At 33.2% G+C, this 20,937-nt stretch overlaps 3 protein-coding genes across 7 annotated transcripts; 2 read left to right on the top strand and 1 right to left on the bottom strand.

Annotated features, from left to right (window-relative positions):
- Positions 1 to 199: 199 nt before the first annotated feature.
- LOC122397651 (serine/threonine-protein kinase Genghis Khan) lies at positions 200 to 11,145 on the bottom strand. 5 transcript variants are annotated; one of them, XM_043396938.1, is made up of 28 exons: positions 10,518 to 11,145; positions 10,247 to 10,454; positions 9,602 to 9,789; positions 9,309 to 9,491; positions 8,940 to 9,211; positions 8,555 to 8,854; positions 8,293 to 8,436; positions 8,075 to 8,197; positions 7,774 to 7,982; positions 7,474 to 7,688; positions 6,381 to 7,384; positions 6,073 to 6,308; positions 5,850 to 5,956; positions 4,731 to 4,928; positions 3,732 to 3,895; positions 3,355 to 3,610; positions 2,994 to 3,280; positions 2,769 to 2,912; positions 2,556 to 2,691; positions 2,237 to 2,478; positions 1,974 to 2,154; positions 1,590 to 1,778; positions 1,320 to 1,505; positions 1,047 to 1,228; positions 859 to 957; positions 651 to 774; positions 431 to 588; positions 200 to 341 (listed from the first exon to the last, which is right to left on the bottom strand). In XM_043396938.1, the coding sequence occupies exons 3-28, from the start codon at positions 9,729 to 9,731 to the stop codon at positions 228 to 230; spliced, it is 5,583 nt and encodes a 1,860-aa protein (XP_043252873.1). In that variant the 5' UTR covers positions 9,732 to 9,789; positions 10,247 to 10,454; positions 10,518 to 11,145; the 3' UTR covers positions 200 to 227. The 5 variants fall into 5 exon arrangements, with proteins under 5 accessions (XP_043252873.1, XP_043252874.1, XP_043252872.1 ...); XM_043396939.1 differs by having other exon boundaries at positions 10,247 to 10,389; positions 10,993 to 11,145; XM_043396937.1 differs by having other exon boundaries at positions 10,247 to 11,145.
- Positions 11,146 to 11,940: 795 nt separating this feature from the next.
- LOC122397615 (protein lines) lies at positions 11,941 to 16,060 on the top strand. Its single transcript, XM_043396878.1, has 2 exons — positions 11,941 to 12,683; positions 12,958 to 16,060. Exon 2 carries the CDS (start codon positions 13,129 to 13,131, stop codon positions 14,911 to 14,913), a length of 1,785 nt encoding a protein of 594 aa, XP_043252813.1. The 5' UTR covers positions 11,941 to 12,683; positions 12,958 to 13,128; the 3' UTR covers positions 14,914 to 16,060.
- A 2,339-nt stretch (positions 16,061 to 18,399) lies between these two features.
- Positions 18,400 to 19,924, top strand: LOC122397618. The gene is made up of 5 exons (XM_043396883.1): positions 18,400 to 18,423; positions 18,510 to 18,645; positions 18,717 to 18,795; positions 18,912 to 19,040; positions 19,664 to 19,924. The coding sequence occupies exons 2-5, from the start codon at positions 18,574 to 18,576 to the stop codon at positions 19,888 to 19,890; spliced, it is 507 nt and encodes a 168-aa protein (XP_043252818.1). The 5' UTR covers positions 18,400 to 18,423; positions 18,510 to 18,573; the 3' UTR covers positions 19,891 to 19,924.
- The last annotated feature ends 1,013 nt before the right edge of the window (positions 19,925 to 20,937 follow it).

The following is a 20,937-nucleotide window of genomic DNA, read 5'->3' as shown; positions in this document are numbered from 1 at the left end:
TGCTTTTAGTTGTACGTTTGTAATAAAATTCAGCGTAATGCACAATGTTGAGAAACGTATTGCACAAAATTGGAGGAAGAAAGAAAATGCGATAACTTTCCAGCTAAAAAATTAAATACGGATGTCGTTTTCTGTAAAAACATTACCATAGATACTGTAATCCCATCGAACAGATTAATACACATGATTACAGTAACTTATCCGTACCAATAAAAGTGTTAAATTTTTTACGAGTCATACGAAGATGAACCATGATCGTGGGCTGGACTTGGAGGCGTCGATGGATTTGAACTGTTGTTTGAAGCTATTGAATGTCTAGGACTTCCACCAGAGGTGTGTTCCTATAGTAACAGATAATTTCATACATTACGAATATTCTACGCAATCTTTATATTTGTTTCGATTTAACAGGAACAAAGAAAATAAATACCTTATCGTGTAAAGATGCGGTACTGCCGAGAGAAAGCGGAGTATGGGATCGTAGATGCACGGATTCGGAATCAACTTGGTCCACAGGAGTACGCGGTAACGAAGGTGGAGTAGCAGTTGGTCTTGGAGGTGCCGGTCCTCTACGTGACGATGTTGAACCTAAGAAAAATCACATATGCATAACATATAAAATACTTAATATGTAAAATTAAGAATATTACCGTTATGCGGCGAATATCCAGAATTTCTAGGTATATGAGAACTTAGTCGTCGCGTGTCAGAAGGAGGGTGCCTTGGAGGTAATGGCGCTGGTTTGCTTGGTGTTTGAAGAGCAGGCCCATACAACTAAATAAAACATTAAACGAATACAATGTTAACGGTAAGATCGTATAAAAAGTATACGATGAAAAGAATATAACAAACTCCTACTCTTTGTTGACTGCTGTGAAGATGAGAGCTACTGTGATGACCACTATGCTGCTGATCAGCTGTCTCAAGCGTAGTAGGCAAATCTAACAATCGCTGTATCTAAAATAAAATATGAACTGTACGTGAAAAATCTGTACATTAGTGGGCATGTAATATAGTAAAGTTAACGAAATAAAATAAATACTTACCTGTATTCCATTACCTGGACCCAAATGACTGACATGGTTGAAATTCGTCGGGGCAGATATCATTTTGGAACGTCTGTCTGTAGGACGAACAGCCCTATTCCCCTCTCTTAATGAAAATCTTCGTCGTGGTCTTGTCATTTGTCTACCGCTTGCGTCTAGTGGTGTTAAATTGAGTAATTCTCCTATTGTACCATACAGAATTCATACCACGTTTGATAATATTATGTTCAGCTAAATACAGCTATTGTTTTCATTTTAACAAAATGTACTCACGTTGATGTAAATTGCTCAGAAAAATAACATGAGGCATATCGTTAATGACGCAAGATGTTAGAGAACCTGAAGTATTCAATGGTCGTGCTCGTTTTACGTTAAGTGTTTGCAACCAATCTCCTGTTGTACAGTCAAATACATCGATGTGGGTCTCGCTATAAACTAGTAAATAACCTTCGCAATAGCCTGTAATAGAAATTAATATAATAAATTTATTATTTAAATATTTAGAAATGATTTAAAGTAGCGTCTTCTTAAAAGTATACTTACTAACTGCTGTAGGAACAGCAGGATACATAATTTCGCGATCTCTAATCTTTCTGCCTTGGCTATCAACATATACTGCCAATGTATGGAAGACTAATAAGAATTCACCGTGTGGTAATTCGATGCAACGTAAAGCATCCACAGCACTGTATGTGAGAAAACCTAAGAGCGTATTCTCAGAATGGACCAATGCTAGATTACAAAAAAAGGAAAAAAAATTAATATATTGTTTGTCTATTACATATATATTTAATTTAGTCAAGTTATATTTAAAATCGGCATTAATATGCATTTTCTTTATCAATTGCGATTCTAATGAAAGATGATCTGATGGGATGCATTGCTTACTTCCACGTAAAGCTGGGTACTGATTGTATTTATACTTACAAATAGGGTGATGGTCTCCTAAAATGCTGTAGATAGAAAAACCGGAAGGATATCCGACACAAAAACGACCTTCGGAGAGAACTTGTAAAGTTTGTGCGTGACATGGTAACATTAATTCACGTATACGTTTATGACGTGTTTTCGTACGTGTTATTTCGTAGACAATCACCTGTGATGCATTCTAAATTAAAAAAAGTAACATTGAAACCACGTGATATCTATTATATTAACATCGTAATATTACATAATAAGATATGTCTTACCTGTTTCTTTATGGCGACACACAAACAATATGTTAATGGATTACGACGTACTATACCCGTTGTTAGAGTAATGCATCCTTTAGTCTCTGCAACTTTAATCCATTCAACTTCATCTCCATCTAATGCACGTACTGGAACCAGCCGTACATGACGTTGTTTTCCACTTAAAACTACAATTAATTGTTCTTCCGTTACATATTCCAATAAGTATATTTTCTTGCCTTCCCCAACTCTTGCAATTTCTAGAAGCATAATATAAATTCGTTAACATAGTGCGTAGTTATTTTGATTAAATATATATGATACCAGTATTACATACCACTACGATCTAAATCTAAACAGAAGAGACCTTCTTCTGTGCCAATGACTAGACGATCTGGATCAATAATTGCTCCTGACATCACATTTTTAATGAGCGCCAATGTATTATCTAATAATTCTTTTGCTCTAAAAATCTGCGTGGAACCGACAAACATCACAATAAAATTGTATTACATTTCAAAACCATAAATTTACATTTATATTTACGTACCGTTGTATTAGGAAGATTGTTTTTCTTTAGTATTCTATGCAGTTCACCCAAAGCGACTACCCATTTTGTTTTCTCACTATCAGTGTCTGCAAGCATTAACGTATGATTCCTCAATCCAGGCGGTTCTAGCAGAGATGTTGTTATCTAAAGATATTTAGAACAATGATAAGTCATAAAGAAGCAAGCAACGATACTATGACAACGATAGCAAGCCTAAAAAATTACCCTAAATATGCACGGAATGTCTTTCTTTGTAGCATGTATGACATCCGAATCTCGAACAGAACTAACACTAAATTCTTCGTCCCGCATGTCTAGGACTTGAGATACATATACAGATGGTAATGCATTACGATCTGGCGAAATGTCGTAAAGAAATAACTTAAAGTCGCAAACGACCACAAATTGACGAACCCAACCTTTCTTCACTCCACCCATTTTTGGCACTTTTACATACCCTTCGTAAGCTGTACCAATACCCCGCGTAGGATCAATACCTAGAGGTCGTTTTGCTGCAAAAATTGTTTATCATTATGCTTCATTAAATAGTTAATTCTCGAATAAAATAATATAGCGTGTAATTTACTTTGATCGTGGGGTACAGGGCACATTGGTGGAACCTTGTCGCAACAGGGCATATGACATGCAAAGCCACAAACTTCGCACACTACTCCTTGTCTCGTTAAACCCACCATCAACGAAGTACAGTGGTTACACTTTGTTGGCGCAGAAAATGTTCGTACTAAGAATTGATGAGATTTGGGTTTTGGTTGAAGACTGAGTTGTCCATGAGCTGTTGATGATTTATTTAGAAGTTCATGGGACAACGGCGATGTTGGATCCTAGGTTTTAATAAATATTAAGCATTATTAAACATTTAGGGGTGCGCGGATACCGGAAATTTTGGTACTCTATTAAACATCGATTACTAATATAATATTAAATTTTAAAGAAACCACTTACAATGCTAAGTTCAGACAAATTACTTTTACTGCTGGAAATACTTGGCGCACGATTATCCTCGATATCAGCTTCTACGCTATCTGCACTTCCATGACGCGTACTGCTTGCTGTTTCTTTCAAAAAATGTTCCAGATATGACATTTGAGATGTAGGACGTTCTAAAACTGAAATAGAGAAAGAAAGTATTAACAAGATAATAACGTAAAGTAATATTTGTTTAAAATTTTATACCGTAATCTTTTTTTTTATTGTATTGTTAGATTAATAAAAAGTGAAATATAAAATTTGAATCTATTACTTATTAAAATATATATTGAAATGAACTTGTAAAAATTGAGTTTATCTTTTTTACAAAATTACATGTTTTAATCACTGTGAACATTGCAACAACCTTTGTCAAACATTTTAATGTAATCACTCCACTCCACTGCAATTTGCACCACACAAACTCTGTTAAAGTAGTAATCGTTAATTGTGTATATAGGAATTGATACTCGATTGTTCACCAGCAGAAATAGCAAGCATATAATAAAATGTACCAAAGTCAATCAGAACAAACAATCTAAAGGCGAAAACATTCAGGCACAACATTACCTGTTAATCATTTAATTACAAAATCGAATGATTATCAGCTACTAAGATTAACAAAGAACCAATCATCGCTTAAAAACGACGACGAGCTACTAACGCTACCCGTAATAGAGGGACGATTATTTTTAACATACAAGGAAACACATAGTTGATTTCGTTGGTAATTTACGTAAAAATCAACACAGAGCTATGTTTTAGACTAAAACAGCCCAGCAGACTTAATATTTCTTTTAAATCTACGTAACGCATTTCCAATATTCGAGACATACATACAGAAAAACAGTTATCAGTTAAAAAAAACCATCTAGAGCGAACAGCTCGTTCAAGAAACATAGCACTGTGATTTGCGATTAGCAATTCAGCCGACCAGTCAATAAAAATCGCGTTTTTTGCTGCCACTTAATTTACCAGGTGGCGATACGATGGCGACGGCATTCTGACTGATGAATGTGTTGACGGGAACGAATCTAGTTAATAAGCGACATGTCGTGACGCGGGGAGCACGCATTACTGGTAGGGGCGACGACGGCTGATGAACGATGATGCGTTGGGGTTTGGTGCAAACGATGTTTGGAGATTTGCTTGACGTTTTGCTGGATAGGACAGCTGTCACAAATACAGTTTGAAGATGAGCAACAAGAGGCCCCAGACACAGCTCGTTACGCCAATAAACAGAGGCACTTTGTAGTCTAGAAATCAGAATCGCATACCGTACCGGAGAACCGAATTACTATGCTGGACAGATATCCCAGTAGCAACGATCTCTACTATTGGTAGCTTACATATTTTCAATAGATATAAATACCTTACATTGTATGTAATTGTTTCAACATAGAACAAAAATTATAAATGTAGGAATATTTAAGAATAGTACATATTACTATAAGCGAAATATTTTGGTTAACTTCCTCTTCGTTTTAGGGCCAATGTAACAATCTTGGAAAACGTCACTCTAAATTTCACGTGCCTTATTCTTCCCCCAAATAATAATTAAATTATGCCAGCATATGTATATGTCTGTGTATATATATATATATACATATATATGTGTGTGTACATATATACACACGTATGTCGCACCTATTATATGTAATATATTTCAGAAGTATATAAATTTTCTTTGTATGATGTTAATAAAACCATATACTTGGTTGCGAAATCTATGTACTACATGTTGCACTTAAGTTTATGTTTGTAACTGTAATACATTTAAATGTAAATATCGACATATTTAACAATCCAATGATATACTTTAGTAATAGTACCGTTCATCAAATCTGTCTATTCGTATTTACAAAAAAAAAACTACTCGCACAAATAGCTCAAATTCATGTAGAAAATAGATAAATATATATTCATCGCCTAAACACAGTGCGTGAGAGATCGATACACTTACAGCTTACATATATAGCATGTATCGTAGCAGTTTGTATAAGAATAGTCGATACAACATTTTTTATAAACACGTAACAATGAAATTTTTTAAAAAATTGTTACTTGTACTATTGTCAATTGAAATGTACTTACAGCCGTCGCCTGTGTCAAGCCTTGCTTGTAACTCTTTTATTTGCATTTCTTTGCGTTTTATCTCGTGCGTGAGTGTATCAAATCGTTGTCTGAAGTCTCTTAATTCCCTACAAACATAATGATTTTTCGTTATTTGATAACAATATTTTTCATCCCTACATATAAGGTACGTTTATAATTAATAACATTTTAGGATATCACAATAATAAATTACTATAATTACTTTTGAGCAGCAATTAAATCTGAACGAGTCTTCGTAAGCTCTTCAGATATCGCCTGTTTGGCTTGTATTTCACTTTGCAAAGAACTTTGTAAATTTAAAAGCTCCATTTTATCAAGCTTTTGTGATCTACGATTTCGCCAGTTTTTGTCTGCCATTGTAGAACCACTTCCGACACTACCGACACCACCAGAGTGTTTCAAAAATTCTAGCTCTTCTGTCATTTTTGTTGCTAACGCCTAAAATTTATAAATTATCAAATAATCAATGAACACAATTTAATGAAAATAATAAAGTTCACGGAAATAGACCTGCAAATATCCTCTTGCATCTTTTTCATCGGACACCCACTGAATAATTTCAGTAATCTGGGCTTCCCATTGTGCAATCGCTTCTTTCTTATTCCTTAATTCTTCGTATTCTTCTTCCAACTGTCGCCTTTCACCTTGTATTCTATTAACACTATCGGTAAGAGTGTTAAGTTCTAACATAAGTTTTTTGTTCTCTTCGACTAGCATAGTTTTTTCTCTTTCGTGGCGTCTGCTCAAATCATTTATGGTCTCTTCGCTATCGGTAATATTCTCCAACCTTGCAGCATCTAGTTTTTCTTTCGTTAATTGTATTTCCCTTTCCAATAAATCTCTTCTTGTTTCGGTCTCGTGTAGTTGTTCTTGAAGACTACGTATGTCGAGATTAAACCTACTTTGTTGTTGGTTCAAGTTTTCATTGTACTGAACCTCAAGTTTCTCTACTTCGGCTTTTAACCTATTAATTTCCTGCGTTGCCAATGCATGATTCGCGCTTACATCATTTCCCATAGATCTTTGTCTAATTTTTTCAGTCTCCTCTTGCATCTGTTTACAATATTCTTCGCTACGCTCTCGTAACTTTCTCTCTTTACTCGTTTCTGCCATTGCCTCTTCAACTCGATTTTCTAGCTCTCTACGTAATTTCTCGGCTTTCCGAATATCATGCCGCAAACTATCAACCTTTTGCATTACAACTTCCAATTCTTCCTCTTTATCTCTAACTTGTCTAGACAACTTTTGCTTTTGTTGTCTTAACTCTGATAACTTGTCTGTGACTTCAGTGTATTCAGCCATTGCCAATTTACGTTGTGTTAATGCGTCTTTCAGTTCTTTATCTTGATATTTAAGCTTCTCTTGTGCATCCAACTTATCCTTCACAGCTTCTTCCTTCTCCGATCGAAGAGAACGCACTAACTTTTCTAATTCTCGTAGTTTTGTTATATCGCCGTTGTCTAGATTGCGTAATTCATGTGGAACTTCCATAGACTTTAATTGAGACTCTAACTCTATAAATTTAAGTAGAACAGAAACATTGAAAACGGTAGAAAATAAATATATTTTAATGACATATATATATATACACACACACACTCACCACAATTGCGTTTGGTAAGTGTATTTATTTCATCCTGAAGTTTTCTTGTTGCATTATTAGAATCTGGTGATATTCCAGGTGGAGAATGACTCGTATTAATTTGCTTCTTTAACTCCTCAAGTGTTTGCGTTAATTGCGCATTTTCTTCCTCAAGCAACTGCACGCGTTTATCCTTTTGAGTTATAACAGGCAAACAACCCAGATCTGATATGCAACTGTAATTTGTAAATTAAATATAAATTTATATTAAAAAAAAACTATATTTGCGTTGATGTAAATAAAAAACTAAATGTTGCTTGCCTTCCTTGGGTAAAACTGAAACCAACAAATGGTAAGTGAAGCGCAGAAAACGCAGAATTCGCTGCTGGTGGAACAGCATCGGAACTGCGAACATCTGTATCATCAACATCAAAATTTGATGTATCGGTTGGCGAGGAAACTTCAGGAATGTAAGGTGCAGTGCTGTCTCTAAGAGTATCCCAGTTTACTCCATCAAACCATGGGTGTTTCTACAATGTACATTTAATGATTAATTTTATATTAGTTGTTCAATTCTAAATAGTATTACGTTATTTTTAGCTAATCGAGTGCGCAATAGTACCTTAAAATCGTCAATTCCATTTTGACCTAATCTAAATTCCGAGCTACATATTAATTTTTTCATTAAATCCTTAGCTTCTTCAGAAACTTCATACATATCATCGGTTGGAAAGTCAAAGCAATTCTGAAATTTGTATAAAACATATGTGAATACATAATTATAAGAAATACATACTATAATATCATAAGTAATATTATTATGAATTATAATTAAATTACCTTATGATTCATAATTTTCCCATAGGTTTCGACTAGAGATTCTGCATAAAAAGGTGTCTCACCATAAAGCATTTCGTACATGCATACCCCTAATGACCACCAATCACATTCGGGTCCATATTGTCCTTGTCCATCTTCCATTGCCTGCAGTATACAAATTTGCATATTATTTAATACATAATTTGATGCCAGAGTAAATACAAATATATAATTAATAATTTATGAGAGTGAAATTTAATATAGTACAGAAATAGAATTTTACCCTTAATATTTCTGGTGAGATATAGTCCGGTGTACCAACAGCAACATTACTTTGTACGGTACCATCTTCAAACAATCGTAAACAAGATCCAAAATCAGCTAATCTAATATGACCATTTGCATCTAACAGAACATTATCGGGTTTAATATCACGATGCACATAACGTAAGTCATGTATGGACCCAATAGCTAGAACCATTTCAGCAATGTAAAAACGTGCCATATCTTCTGGAAGGCGGTCCTCGAATTTGCTCAACAGTGTTAACAGATCTCCACCACAGTAATAATCCATGACCAAATACTACATATGATTATTTTAAATTAATAAGATATTTCTATTCCCATGTATGTAAATAATTCTCTTAAACGTTATTTATAAACATTACCAAATTATTGTCATCTTGAAAGGCATAATGAAGATTTGTGATCCATCTTCGATCACCATACACTAGTACATCTCGCTCCTCCCTAAAGCATGCAGTTTCTGCACGCTTTAGCATTTCCCATTTGTTCAAAATTTTCATTGCAAATACTTTGTCTGAACCACGCATTCTTACAACACATACTTCCCCAAATGCACCTCTACCAATAACTTTTACTATCTCAAAATCCTCGCGTGCTAATTGCAAACTCTTTATGCAAGTAGCCACTGGTTTCACTACAGAAAAGTATATTAATTGTACACAACTAAACTAAATAACTATAATTTAAAAAAAGGAAAAGAAAAAAAAAAAAGAAATTGTATATATATATACCAAATTCAATAAAATCTGAGACAGTCTTTTCGCGTCGTAAGGAAGAATTACAACACTCGTCGTATAAGACAAGTAAAATATCAATAAGTGTCTCGATAGAAAATGTGTGGCCAACTCTTCCTTCTCCTTGTACAGGACCACCAATAAAAAGGGCTTCCAATTGGCGTAACCTTCCTCCAATGCCTATTAAAAATATCTTTTATTCATTTTTTTGGTACAATCGTTCCAATAAATGATGTGTAATAATATATATTACATTGAATATTTTTATTATTATATGCCTGATAACATACCATTGATCGCAAGCCCCTTTGGCATAATATCAGGAGGAGGTTGATTATATTGGTGTTGCGACGAATCTGACATGTCTCTTTTTCGATAAGGATGCTCCTTACCAAAATCTTTGGATACTACTTCTGTCATTCTTAACAATATTATTCAGTAGTATCATAAACCACCACATTATGGTGTGATGAGAATCCTAAAATATTTTAGTATCAATATATTACAACTTGCTACATAGAAATTACATCTATAATATAACAAATTAAATATTTACATGATAATGTCACGCAACTATCTTGGATATAACAAAGTCGCCACTTGTCGATGTGGCCTTTTTACATTTCATTTAACGACACTACTTTCTAAATATGACATAATTGTATATTTACATATTAATATTTAGTAAAAGGCCAAATATTAAAAATATAAAACTCGGTTAACAATATACACAACAGAAGGTACATTTAATTATGCGCACAGTTCTATTTGTGATTATATAAAAATAAATTTTACGTATAAAAGAAACTTTAAAAAAAAAAAAGAAAAATATTTTTGGAATATATTTTTATATTTGCAAGTATTAAAAAACATTTAAACAACGTGCAAACATAAACATTATATACCATAATAGTAATTATGTAGTAATCATTTACCTTAAGAAGATAATTTCCAATAGACATATCTAACTAGGATCACTTTCACTGTTTAAACATTAATTTTGTTTACAACAGTGCGGCAGTAGTTTCCCGTTCATGTTACCAGCGAATTACCAACAAGCTTCCGACTCTTTTTTATCCTTGTACAAAGAATGTCAAAAATCAATTCCCTTTAACTTTATGTAGTATATATGTCCGCACGCCACTACGTGTAAAACAATCGAGTTTCATTTAATTCATCATCGGCCATGGTGCCGGAATTACTCACGTCGGAAATTACGTAACTGCTACAAAGATAGCCAAAATATTTGGCGAAGAAAACACGCAACAAGAGAAATACGTGTAAATAAAACGTACAGACAAAAATAGTGCGACGGGGTAGGGCACCGCATTCGGCGATCACCGTATTCAACAAAATCACCAAGACAACTCGTATCGCAAAACGGATTTGTATTGCATAGCGAAACTGTACAGTACTTGTTTAATGTTAATAGTTAAACGATAGAACGTAGACGAATCTTAAAGCCCCATTGTCCCAATTTCTGGTATAACCTCGACGCGGCACCACACACTCGTTCCCGAATCAAATTTGTCACGTAAAATTCCTATCGCATGTGAGAAGGATGTTTTGTGTGAAAGGCTCTTTCCTTGCCGATCCGGACCATTTGCTCGAACGATTCGAGCATATCTGCCGAAACGACGCGCCCCTTTATTATATTAGTTTAATTGTTTATTATGCGCACCATTCGATTATCACAAAACATCTTGCATGGCCACCTCCAAACCCCCAACAATTTGGCTGACCCCCTGGCAGGCCCCATATAGAAAAAAATATGGCAGTCCTACGTCATTGAAAGTACCTATGACAGTTCAGCATGTAGATGGATATACGCGCGATGTAAAATATGTAACGCTAAAGCGTGTTCACAGTGACGATCTCTTTCATTTGTCTAATTCTCGTAGCTTTGGTCTTCTAAAATATATTCACAGACAATTCACAATCGAAAATATATTGTTAATCGACTTTTTTATACGCTAAAATGAAGGAAAAATAAAATTTATAACTTCGATCGAACAAACCTAATATTTATACAAATTTCATGGTAAACGTGAATTTAATTAAATCTTTAAATGAGAACTTTAATATTATACATTGAGAAGTATACGGGCTCGCATTACGTGTTGTTTGTCTTCGTTGCGAATCGTTTGATCTGTTTAATTTTAGAATCGACGGATTTAATTTCTGTATGTGTCGGTGATGATGTCTAATAACATATTTCAATGATATTCTAATAATATAACGATTTTATTTCATTTATCTGACTTTAAATGTAGATATATTGAAATTTGAAAAGGTAAATTCGGCTGCATAATATATGTACAGTTGATAAAGTAAACGATATGTATGCTCGATTAGGTTTGATGTAGCATTATGTATTACTTTGTATTATCAGATTCTGTTAAATTATATAAATTTTCTTTATCCATACGTTTGCACGAAATGTAAAAAATGATTAAGTATGGATTATGCAAACTATTAAAATACCAATTACACGATAAATAGAGATATGTATGCATAAACGTTTGAGCGCTGCAATCGGTGCAGAGTTGCCGATCATCTTGTCTATTTATTATACGATTTTTTGATTTCGATTACTTTTATTGAGAAAAATCGTAGGAATGACGTTTAAGGAATATTTAATGATCATTGATCGCTATTTAAATGCAATTGATCAAGTAATTCGAATAATTCGTACTCAGTACATTGTGGAATGTGCGAGGAGGAGCTACTGTGTTACGCAGCTCTGCATGATGCCACCCGAAAAATACGTAATAAACACGAAGAATTCGTGTCTTATGCATTATCGGATTAACATTTTACCGCTTGACATAAGATATGAACTGTTTTACGGGGATACATTCACGGTTAAACGATATAAAACCGTATTTCTTATTTTTACTCGGTAGCATGTATACGTGGCAACAGAGCAAAGTGGTCGAGTGCTCTGTCACTTCCTAGTCAAAAGAAATTCTTCGAGCACAAACAATAATATATTTACACTGTTAAAGTAGTGAAACACGGTGTAACTCTAAAAGAGTGCTTTCCGATATACCATCGATATATTTAACTGTCCGTCAAGATATCGGTAGAGAATCTTTTTCTGTGTAAATTATCGCATCAGTAAGCGTCGGTTTATATATTACATGTGCAACCTGTGTTAAACACTTCATGCTTAGTATTTTACGAACATATCTGAGAATAAATACAATTTGATACTTGTTAAAAGGATGCCGTCCATTAATTAATTGATTAATCGCCGTAGAAAAAATATATGTATACATCCTTGAATGAATGAATATGTAAACATATACATACACTTCTTTACATATATTCACAAGGTGTTGGAATTTAAAGTGAGATTCAATTGTTCCTGTAAGTTTTAACGTTTTTGTTATCTATGTTTTTGTTACCGCTAATACATTTATCTACTCAGAATTTGTTAATTAAGAAAATTTCAATTAATTATTATATTGTTGAATAACAAGAATTATTTCATAATATGCAAGTATTATTATCTACCCATGACATTTTCATACTAAGTGTAGCAATTATAGAACAGAGAACACTATTTTTCTTATTGCGCGTAAAGGAGAATATTTAATTTTCAGAATTTTAATTAATTTTTTTTTTTGTTTTGTCAATACAGGTACATTGTATTCGCTGAAATATTTATGGCTTTTGTAAACGCAAGAAGCTAATATTCGCCGCGCTGCATCTGTTATTTATATGGTGTTTTCTTCGTTGGAGCATTATATGTACTACAAAGATTACCCGATGAAAGAACATTACGGACCAAGAACAGAGAATAGTGCTGCTAATGGTGCTTTGGCACTGTTATTGTTGTCCTCCTAACAACACAATGGAGGAGCCAGCGAAGAAAAAACAACGCATTGAAAACAATGAAGTTGAAAGGAATACGTTATCAGATATTGAACAGCTTCAGAATAGCCTGTTGGCGCAATGCTTATGTAATATACCGGAAAGTAGTTTGCGCAAACCATTCACTAGTGCAACAGTGGAAGCAATCGATGGCAGTTTTCGATCTTCGCTATTATCAGAGTGGGGACCCGATCAAACTTTAGAATTCCTAAGTGCTTTACAGCTTCTGTTTGATTTGGCTATCAAACAGAACACCAGAGGTTTAATGTGCAGAAGAGTGGTAGATGTTTGTGATGCGCTGGCGCGAAACGAGCATGGCATTATAGATCAGATAATTGACCTATCGTGTACAACAAACAAATTCATATCATTTACTGCTAGTAGAGTTCTTGCATCTTTTTTTATTGTAACAAAGGAAAATATTGATACGGCTTGGTTAGAAAGACTAACGCAGTCTTTAGTGAACACTCATTCCCCAAGTCAAATGCTGTTTACTTTGGATGTTGTAAAAAGAGTTGTAGAACATAAGGACTGCAGTGTTCATCCCCTTGAAGACACAGATAGTATAGCGCAGCCGTCGCATTGTAATACAATAACAATTTCAGACGCAGAAAGTTTTGATAGTACGCCTGTAAAAGCAATGTGCGTCAAAGCATTAGAATCTAAATGGACTATATTAGTATCAAAATTTGATGCCATTCTTAGTTCATATACACCTCAACACGAATCAGCAGTTATTACATTTCTTGATTTGTGGGAATCAATTATTTCTGTTAAAGCTAATTTGTCCGTTATTGACACTAAACTTTTCTATTCTCAGTTAGACAACCTGGTTGTACTCTTGAATGCTAATGTTCCTGGTGTAATTTGGAGACATCTTCTTGGATTATTTAATGAAGTATTATGTTATGGAAGCACTTTAGCATTGCAAGATGTACTTCCAGATGAGCCTTGCTCTCTTGCACATTTTATTGTACGTGCTGTAAAAGATTGGAGATTATTAGATGCTTTACCATATCGACATGGTTCTGGAAGATTTGGAGGAGGTTCCGGGGAAGGTGATCGCCCCCTTCTACAAAAAATTGTACTCTTAGTTCTAAAAAGTGTTGCCGTGACAGTTAAAGAGACGCGCAGCGATTCTAGTGACTCATCCCTGGGTTCAGAAGCAGAAGATCTTGATGCTGATATGGCAGTTATTGAGAGAAGCATAAGAGAAGTTTTACGACAACTGGATCAGTGTGTAAAAACACTAATGCCATTTCATCCTGAAATGCCTTTATCGCAATGGGTTGTACAAATGTTTCACGATCAAGACGACTTCCTAATTGAAGGGATGGTGTGTTGTTTGGACGTAGCGGTTGGTTTATTTTATAGAGGACCTCCGCAAAATGACCTTGGTCACATGCTTAGCCCAACTTTAACTTTTATACAATTTATACATGCTGTTTCACACGATCCAGATGTTCTTTTAGATTTACTTGTTAGTAATGAAACTTGTTTCTTATTATACTTATTGAGATTTCTGAAATATGTTAAAAGGAACTGGACAGAGTTTGTCTCTTGTTGTGGAAGAGAGCTAGATGATACCATGACAATATTGATAAGACTTCGTTTAGCAATCGATAGATTAGTATCTAAAGCTTTGTTTCCTTATAACATAAATCCAGTTCTACGTTTGTTAGAAAAATGTGAGTCCTTCTATGAAGGCAATATAGAGAATTAATTATTTGATTGTATGATAAGTGTGAAATTCAAAATTCAGATTTACTAGATTGATATGTACAAACTGTAAGAATACAAAACTCTCAACTGTCGACTGGCTCATTTTATCAGCCAGAAAATAATTACAAAATTGTACAGCCTTGTTAACATCATTTTGAAAAATGACTGAATTAAGCAACTGACTTGTGTAATATTGAATATCTAGACTAATATTAGAGGAATGAAAGAAAAACATTTTTATTTATTATATTTAGCAAAATTTTCTTCATTCAGAAATATTGAATTTCTACCGAAAAATTAATAATTTTGCATTTCATAGTTGAAGTATAAATGGGTTGAAGTAGTACAAAGGTTAGCCAAAATTGCATGCTTCAAAATGAAATTGCACTTTTATGGTGCTATGAAAATGTATTTGCCAAAGCACCATTGGAAGTAAATTTAAATGTATACTATTAGTATAATATTTATGTGTATACATCCAACTAAGTGTACAAGTTGCCAGTCAATCAGAGTCCTATAAGCTGGATTCTGTGATGTGCACAATTATATGTATTAAATAGGTCTTTGTGTACATTATTTTATTACATTCGCAGAAACACAACGTAATTTTTTAAAACCTTTTTACAAAAACTCACAATGCTTATGGAAGTTTCCAATTTTGTGTGTTATAAAAAATGCAGGGTATTAAATCATTAGACACAATAGGATATCAAAATATAAAATTGCATTTTTAATTTTATGCCAGAGGCATTAGTAAAATATTTAATTTTATGATTTGTTAACTGCAAATATATGAATAAATTTGTCTCAGTTTATTTTTTAACTGACATTTATAACAAGAATTTGTTTTTCCTATTTTGTCCGTGTACTTAAATAGAGGTTGAAAATTCAATAACGTTTGTTAAGATGAAACATTATATCATATTCACATGATTTATTAACATTGTATAAACAATATTGTATAATACTGGAAATATATAAATGCAAAGTTATTAGTAATGGTAACAAAAATCATTGACATCTATTTAAGTTACGCCAGTGTTAATAAATTATTTGATCCAAATGGCAATCATTGTTCCTAAGTTTAAATTTAGAACAATATTTGTCATAATTATTTTGGTATCTTTCAACGAATTAAAATATTTGTACATAACAATTGTAATGTTAATTATCCGCTACTTTAAGATTAACTCTGTAAGTATGATACACATAATACACTAAAAATCTACATATTTTTACTTTTATAACCATGGTGTAATTTTATTTCATTTTTTCCCATTGCAGATTCATTGACATTGTTTACAAATCGTGAATTATATAGTAAATTTACTATAAAATACTCCATATTACATATGTAAAACTATATAATTTATTATTTCCTGTACACATTTATTTCTATTCATTTTTTTTTTTAAATGTTAAAAGCTATAATAGAGGGGGATACTTTAAATTATAATACAAATTAATATTGAAGCTCAATATTAAGTTTATTATAATAAAGAATAAAGTGCTCCATGATCATTTTAGTGTTGCGAAATACCAAGCTCATGTACACACTACCCGTGCGGTAATGTATGTCTACTCACCACACCACTCCGCTAAGGAAGTTCGTCGTTACTAGTGTCGCTGTCGATGCACTCAATTATGCCAAATCTGGTCACAAGCAGAGACACTAGTAACGACGAACTTCCTTAGCGTTTAACGGAGTGGTGGGGAAAGCCGACATATCCTACCGCACCAGCCGCATGTTACGTGTGGTCAGCGCTTCACGCAACTTTTTAACTTCCGAACGGATTGCAGGATTTTAATGTTTCAAATTGCAAACAACGCGTATTTTGGTGAAGAATATGTAGAAATTCTAAGGATATACGAAAAGTTGTTCCTTAACGTCGTAAAGTGACAAAATGCTCGGAAAAATTGTCAATTTTCAAACGATCGTAACTTTTACAATAGTAAAACTTATCTCATTGTTCAAATCCCGGCCGATGAATCCGACGTCATCTATTGATGTCCTAGAAATTGATCTGGTAAAAAGCTCAAGTAAAAATTAGTAGTTATATGTACATGTACAAAAATAAAACCTAAATAACAAATCAGTTTGAAATAAGGAATTGGAACAACCCAACGAAGTAAGTTAAAGAAACGAATCATTCGAAAAAAAAAAACAAACCAACGATGTGTACGTGTGAATTATAGATTAATTTGGAAAAATACAAACCAACGAAGCGCAAGACGAATAACAGAATCGGAACGAAGAACCCAAATATAACAATACCTATATATATACATAAAAATGAAAAACACAATATTTGGATTAGTTATATTAATATTAATTATATGTATACCAAAGGGTGATCCTCTGGTCAGCATTCGCATAAGATATCTGAAACAGAAAAAAACGCGTGACAGTACCCCTGGCGGGAAGTACTGAAAAGAGTTGGTCAGCTGTGGTCACTTTTTATGCATGGGGACACAAAAAATCAGCAGCCAATCAGCAGCCAGTCCGCTCGGGGCGACACTCCGCTGGGGGCGACACTTGCTTAACAAAGTTGCATAAACAACAAAATTGCATAAATACCGAGCCCCCTAGCCCGCGCACCAATTTTTCGAATATTCTTAGAATTTCTGCATATTCTCCATCAAAATACGCGTTGTTTGTAACTTGAAACATTAAGATCCTTCAATCCGTTCAGAAGTTATAATGTTTTAAAGATGCAGAAATGTTCGCTTGAAATTTCATGCGTATGTTTAAAACATTTAGAACTTCTGAACGGATTGAAGGATCTTAATGTTTCAAGTTGCAAACAACGCGTATTTCGATGGAGAATATGTAGAAATGCTTTATATATACCTATAAGTATTCCATTATTGAAATAATGATTCTTTAATTTTATGTTGAGGGACAATTTGTCTATCAAAATTGCACAGATGTCGCTCGGTCTTTACATCTCTGTTATGGAACAACTTATGCAATAAAACTGAACATGGTATATTTGCCTATATATTTCGTATATTCTTAGAATTTCTACATATTCTTCGCCAAAATACGCGTTGTTTGCAACTTGAAACATTAAGATCCTTCAATCCGTTCAGAAGTTATAATGTTTCAAAGATGCAGAAATGTTCGCTTGAAATTTCATGCGTATGTTTAAAACATTAGAACTTTTGAACGGATTGAAGGATCCGGCTTTTCCCACCACTCTGTTAGACGCTAAGGAAGTTCGTCGTCACTATTGTCGATTTCTATGCACTAAATTATGCTCGATCTGGCCACAGTGCGCAGGCTCTCAGTGCGCCGCAGAGTATATTATATTCTGCAACCCCCAGGCAGGGAAACTGTTAGGCCAGAAATTCTATTCTTTATTTATATGATTGATAAACAAGATAAGCATTACATCTGTATATCTTTATATCGCTGCAATTTATAATTAAATTAAATTAATTTTTAATGCAGTTCATTTTTTTTTAAATTACATAAATTATAGCACAAATATAAAACAAGATAATTGAGGTTTTATGAAATGTATAATTTGCAGATATATTATTACACTTTTGATGCCACTCTTTATTCTAGATTTGATATTCTGTATGTAATAGGCCACCGTGACATTCAAAGAATATAAAAGCTTTCGCTTGCATATTCTAAATTCACATCTTCAATATGGATTTGAAAGCTGTTGTGGTTTCTGGAGAAGCACCAGAATCTGATGATGAGAATACAAACATTGCCACTGTATGTCACTTTCATATCTTTGCATGAAATTGTTTAATTGATTAAAAAAGAAAGTAATATACTTTATACAGGTTATGGGATTTCCTTCTATGCGGAATACCAATTACTGTGGTACTATCATTTCTGGTGAAGCTCCAGAATCCGATGATGGTAAGATATTTTCTAAAATCTTATTTGCATAACGAAACAGAACATTTTTATACTACAAGCAAAGAATTTGTCCAGTAGTAATAATGGTCCTTTTCATTTAATTTAATATTTCCTAGATGGAACAAGTTTGAGCAGTATTAGCGGGGCAGTCGATGCTATGGCTTGTATGCCCTATGCTGAAATCAAAATACCAAAATCAAAAAAAAGTTCCATAAAGTACAACAGTTTATTACATAAGAAATTACGTAAGTTCAAACGTTTGCTTTAAAGGTATAAGTAAAATCTTAATTTGGTAAACTTCTTGGAAAGAGAGTATGTCCATTATTTCCAAACTTTTCTAAAAAAGCAAAAATCTGTTAAATACATTGCGTTACGTTAAAAACAATAGATATAGTTATGTACATAATGTTCAACTACGGATGATAATAAGTCTCAAAGTAAAACAAAGATCAAGAATACTGAAATTGTGTTCGAGGTCGGTTTCATTTTCTGATATGAACGGTATACATTTCAGAAATGTACCGACAACAGGGTCGTAGTATCGTACCCGTTAAATTGAGGTTTTACTGTATTAAAATATTTTTTTTATTAACATCGTTTTATTAATTTTGTAATAGTACAATACACATAGCTATTGCTAGAGTATTCTCTAATAATTCTGACGCAGAAAAATATGTAATAACGTAATTATTCAAATAATGTAAATTTCTACCAGATTCAGGCTGATATCGTTTTATCTGAAACTTGTATTATTTAGAGGCATTCTGCTTTTGAGTATTTTACGTAATTGTATAAATAATATGTACCGTTTCATTTCCCGAACAAATAATACTTGATGCTTGAATTGATGTATCTTATAATGGAATAGACGATTGCAATGAAGCATTGGATAAAGATTTTATGCAAATGACCGAGGAAACGATCGGCACCGCCGTTCAAGAATTATCAAGCGTTAATCGACAACTGCTAAGAAGTGAACTTATTCTTCAAGAGGCTGTCTGTCAGTTACGTAGCGCCGGTAATCGAACGAAGGATACTTCAAACGCTTTACATCAACTCATAGATGCCAATTTTATACATTCTATTAAAACTTAATTTATGTAAATATATATGATACTTATTAGAATATGTAATGGACGTAATATGATGATTGTAACAGTAACAGCAATATATTCATCAGCGTCAATATATTAAATATCAGTATCGATTAAAATAAAGAGTAAAAAAAGAAAAAGCAGACTATTTTTTAAAGGATTTACTGGATAGGATATTATTGAGCAATAGTTGTTCTCTTTAATTGGCAGTTCTATTAAATGTATCAACTGTTTCCTAGCATGTCTTAAAATTTAAGTAAAATATTACTTCTTTTAATGCATCATAAAGAAAGACCATTAAAAATTGCATACTGAACGAATTTATGATTACTAAAATGCAGTCGGTTGCTACGAATTATCAATTATATGTATGCTGATCGTTGCATTTTAAATACCGAAATGACAATAAATGTAAATGTTATTTTGCAATATACAGATGTTAAGGTATATATCAAAGAATGTCACGATATTCTGTTAAAAGTGTTTCTGCAAAGAATAAACATAAGCATTGAGCGTACTTCATTTAAAATTCACAATAAATGTCATGTGTTAGATTAATAGTTTATAATTTTAGAATATTAAGATGTTTTTTTTCTTCCTATAATAAATAGAGATATAATGACATAATTCTTATTTTGATGTAACAGTTTATTTTGCATATGCATAATCTTTACAGAAACATCTGCGCATGTTCTTCTTTCTCTGCAGCTTTTTTTTTTTTTATCAAATGCATAACTTTGTTTGGTATCAAAGGCTGATATTGTTTCTTTTTTTTCCTATTACAACGCTAAATTTAGTGTACAATGAATTGGTGATTATAATGGGGATGCATTCTTTCTCTATAAATTCAGTCTTAAACATTTCATCGATCTTCGTTGAACTAAAGCTTGGTATAATATATCTACGTACAAAAGTTCATAAACCAAACATGTCGTCTTTCTGCTAATACTGATATGACAACATCGTGACGGAATGTTTTCTTTGACATGATATTTCTATATAGTTTTTGTTTATGTAGTACATTCAGATTATTCAACGGCTAAATTGC

This window comes from Colletes gigas, unplaced genomic scaffold (genome assembly GCF_013123115.1).
Source record: "Colletes gigas isolate AHSC1104 unplaced genomic scaffold, ASM1312311v1 Colletes_gigas_Sc00010, whole genome shotgun sequence".
NCBI lineage: Eukaryota > Metazoa > Arthropoda > Insecta > Hymenoptera > Colletidae > Colletes > Colletes gigas.
Note: the sequence above shows the minus strand (reverse complement) of the source record. Positions and strands in the feature narration are given on the sequence as shown.

Excerpts from the sequence above, each read along its gene's own strand:
- LOC122397618 (XM_043396883.1), top strand. The coding sequence starts at position 18,574 with ATGGATTTGAAAGCTGTTGTGGTTTCTGGAGAAGCACCAGAATCTGAT. Across the intron at positions 18,646-18,716 it reads AGAATACAAACATTGCCACT|GTTATGGGATTTCCTTCTAT; the intron begins GTATGTCACTTT and ends TACTTTATACAG. Across the intron at positions 18,796-18,911 it reads AGCTCCAGAATCCGATGATG|ATGGAACAAGTTTGAGCAGT; the intron begins GTAAGATATTTT and ends AATATTTCCTAG.
- LOC122397615 (XM_043396878.1), top strand. The coding sequence starts at position 13,129 with ATGGTGCTTTGGCACTGTTATTGTTGTCCTCCTAACAACACAATGGAG.
- LOC122397651 (XM_043396937.1), bottom strand. The coding sequence starts at position 9,731 with ATGACAGAAGTAGTATCCAAAGATTTTGGTAAGGAGCATCCTTATCGA. Across the intron at positions 6,309-6,380 it reads ATGCAAGAGGATATTTGCAG|GCGTTAGCAACAAAAATGAC; the intron begins GTCTATTTCCGT and ends TATAAATTTTAG. Across the intron at positions 3,611-3,731 it reads ATTTGTCTGAACTTAGCATT|GATCCAACATCGCCGTTGTC; the intron begins GTAAGTGGTTTC and ends ATTAAAACCTAG.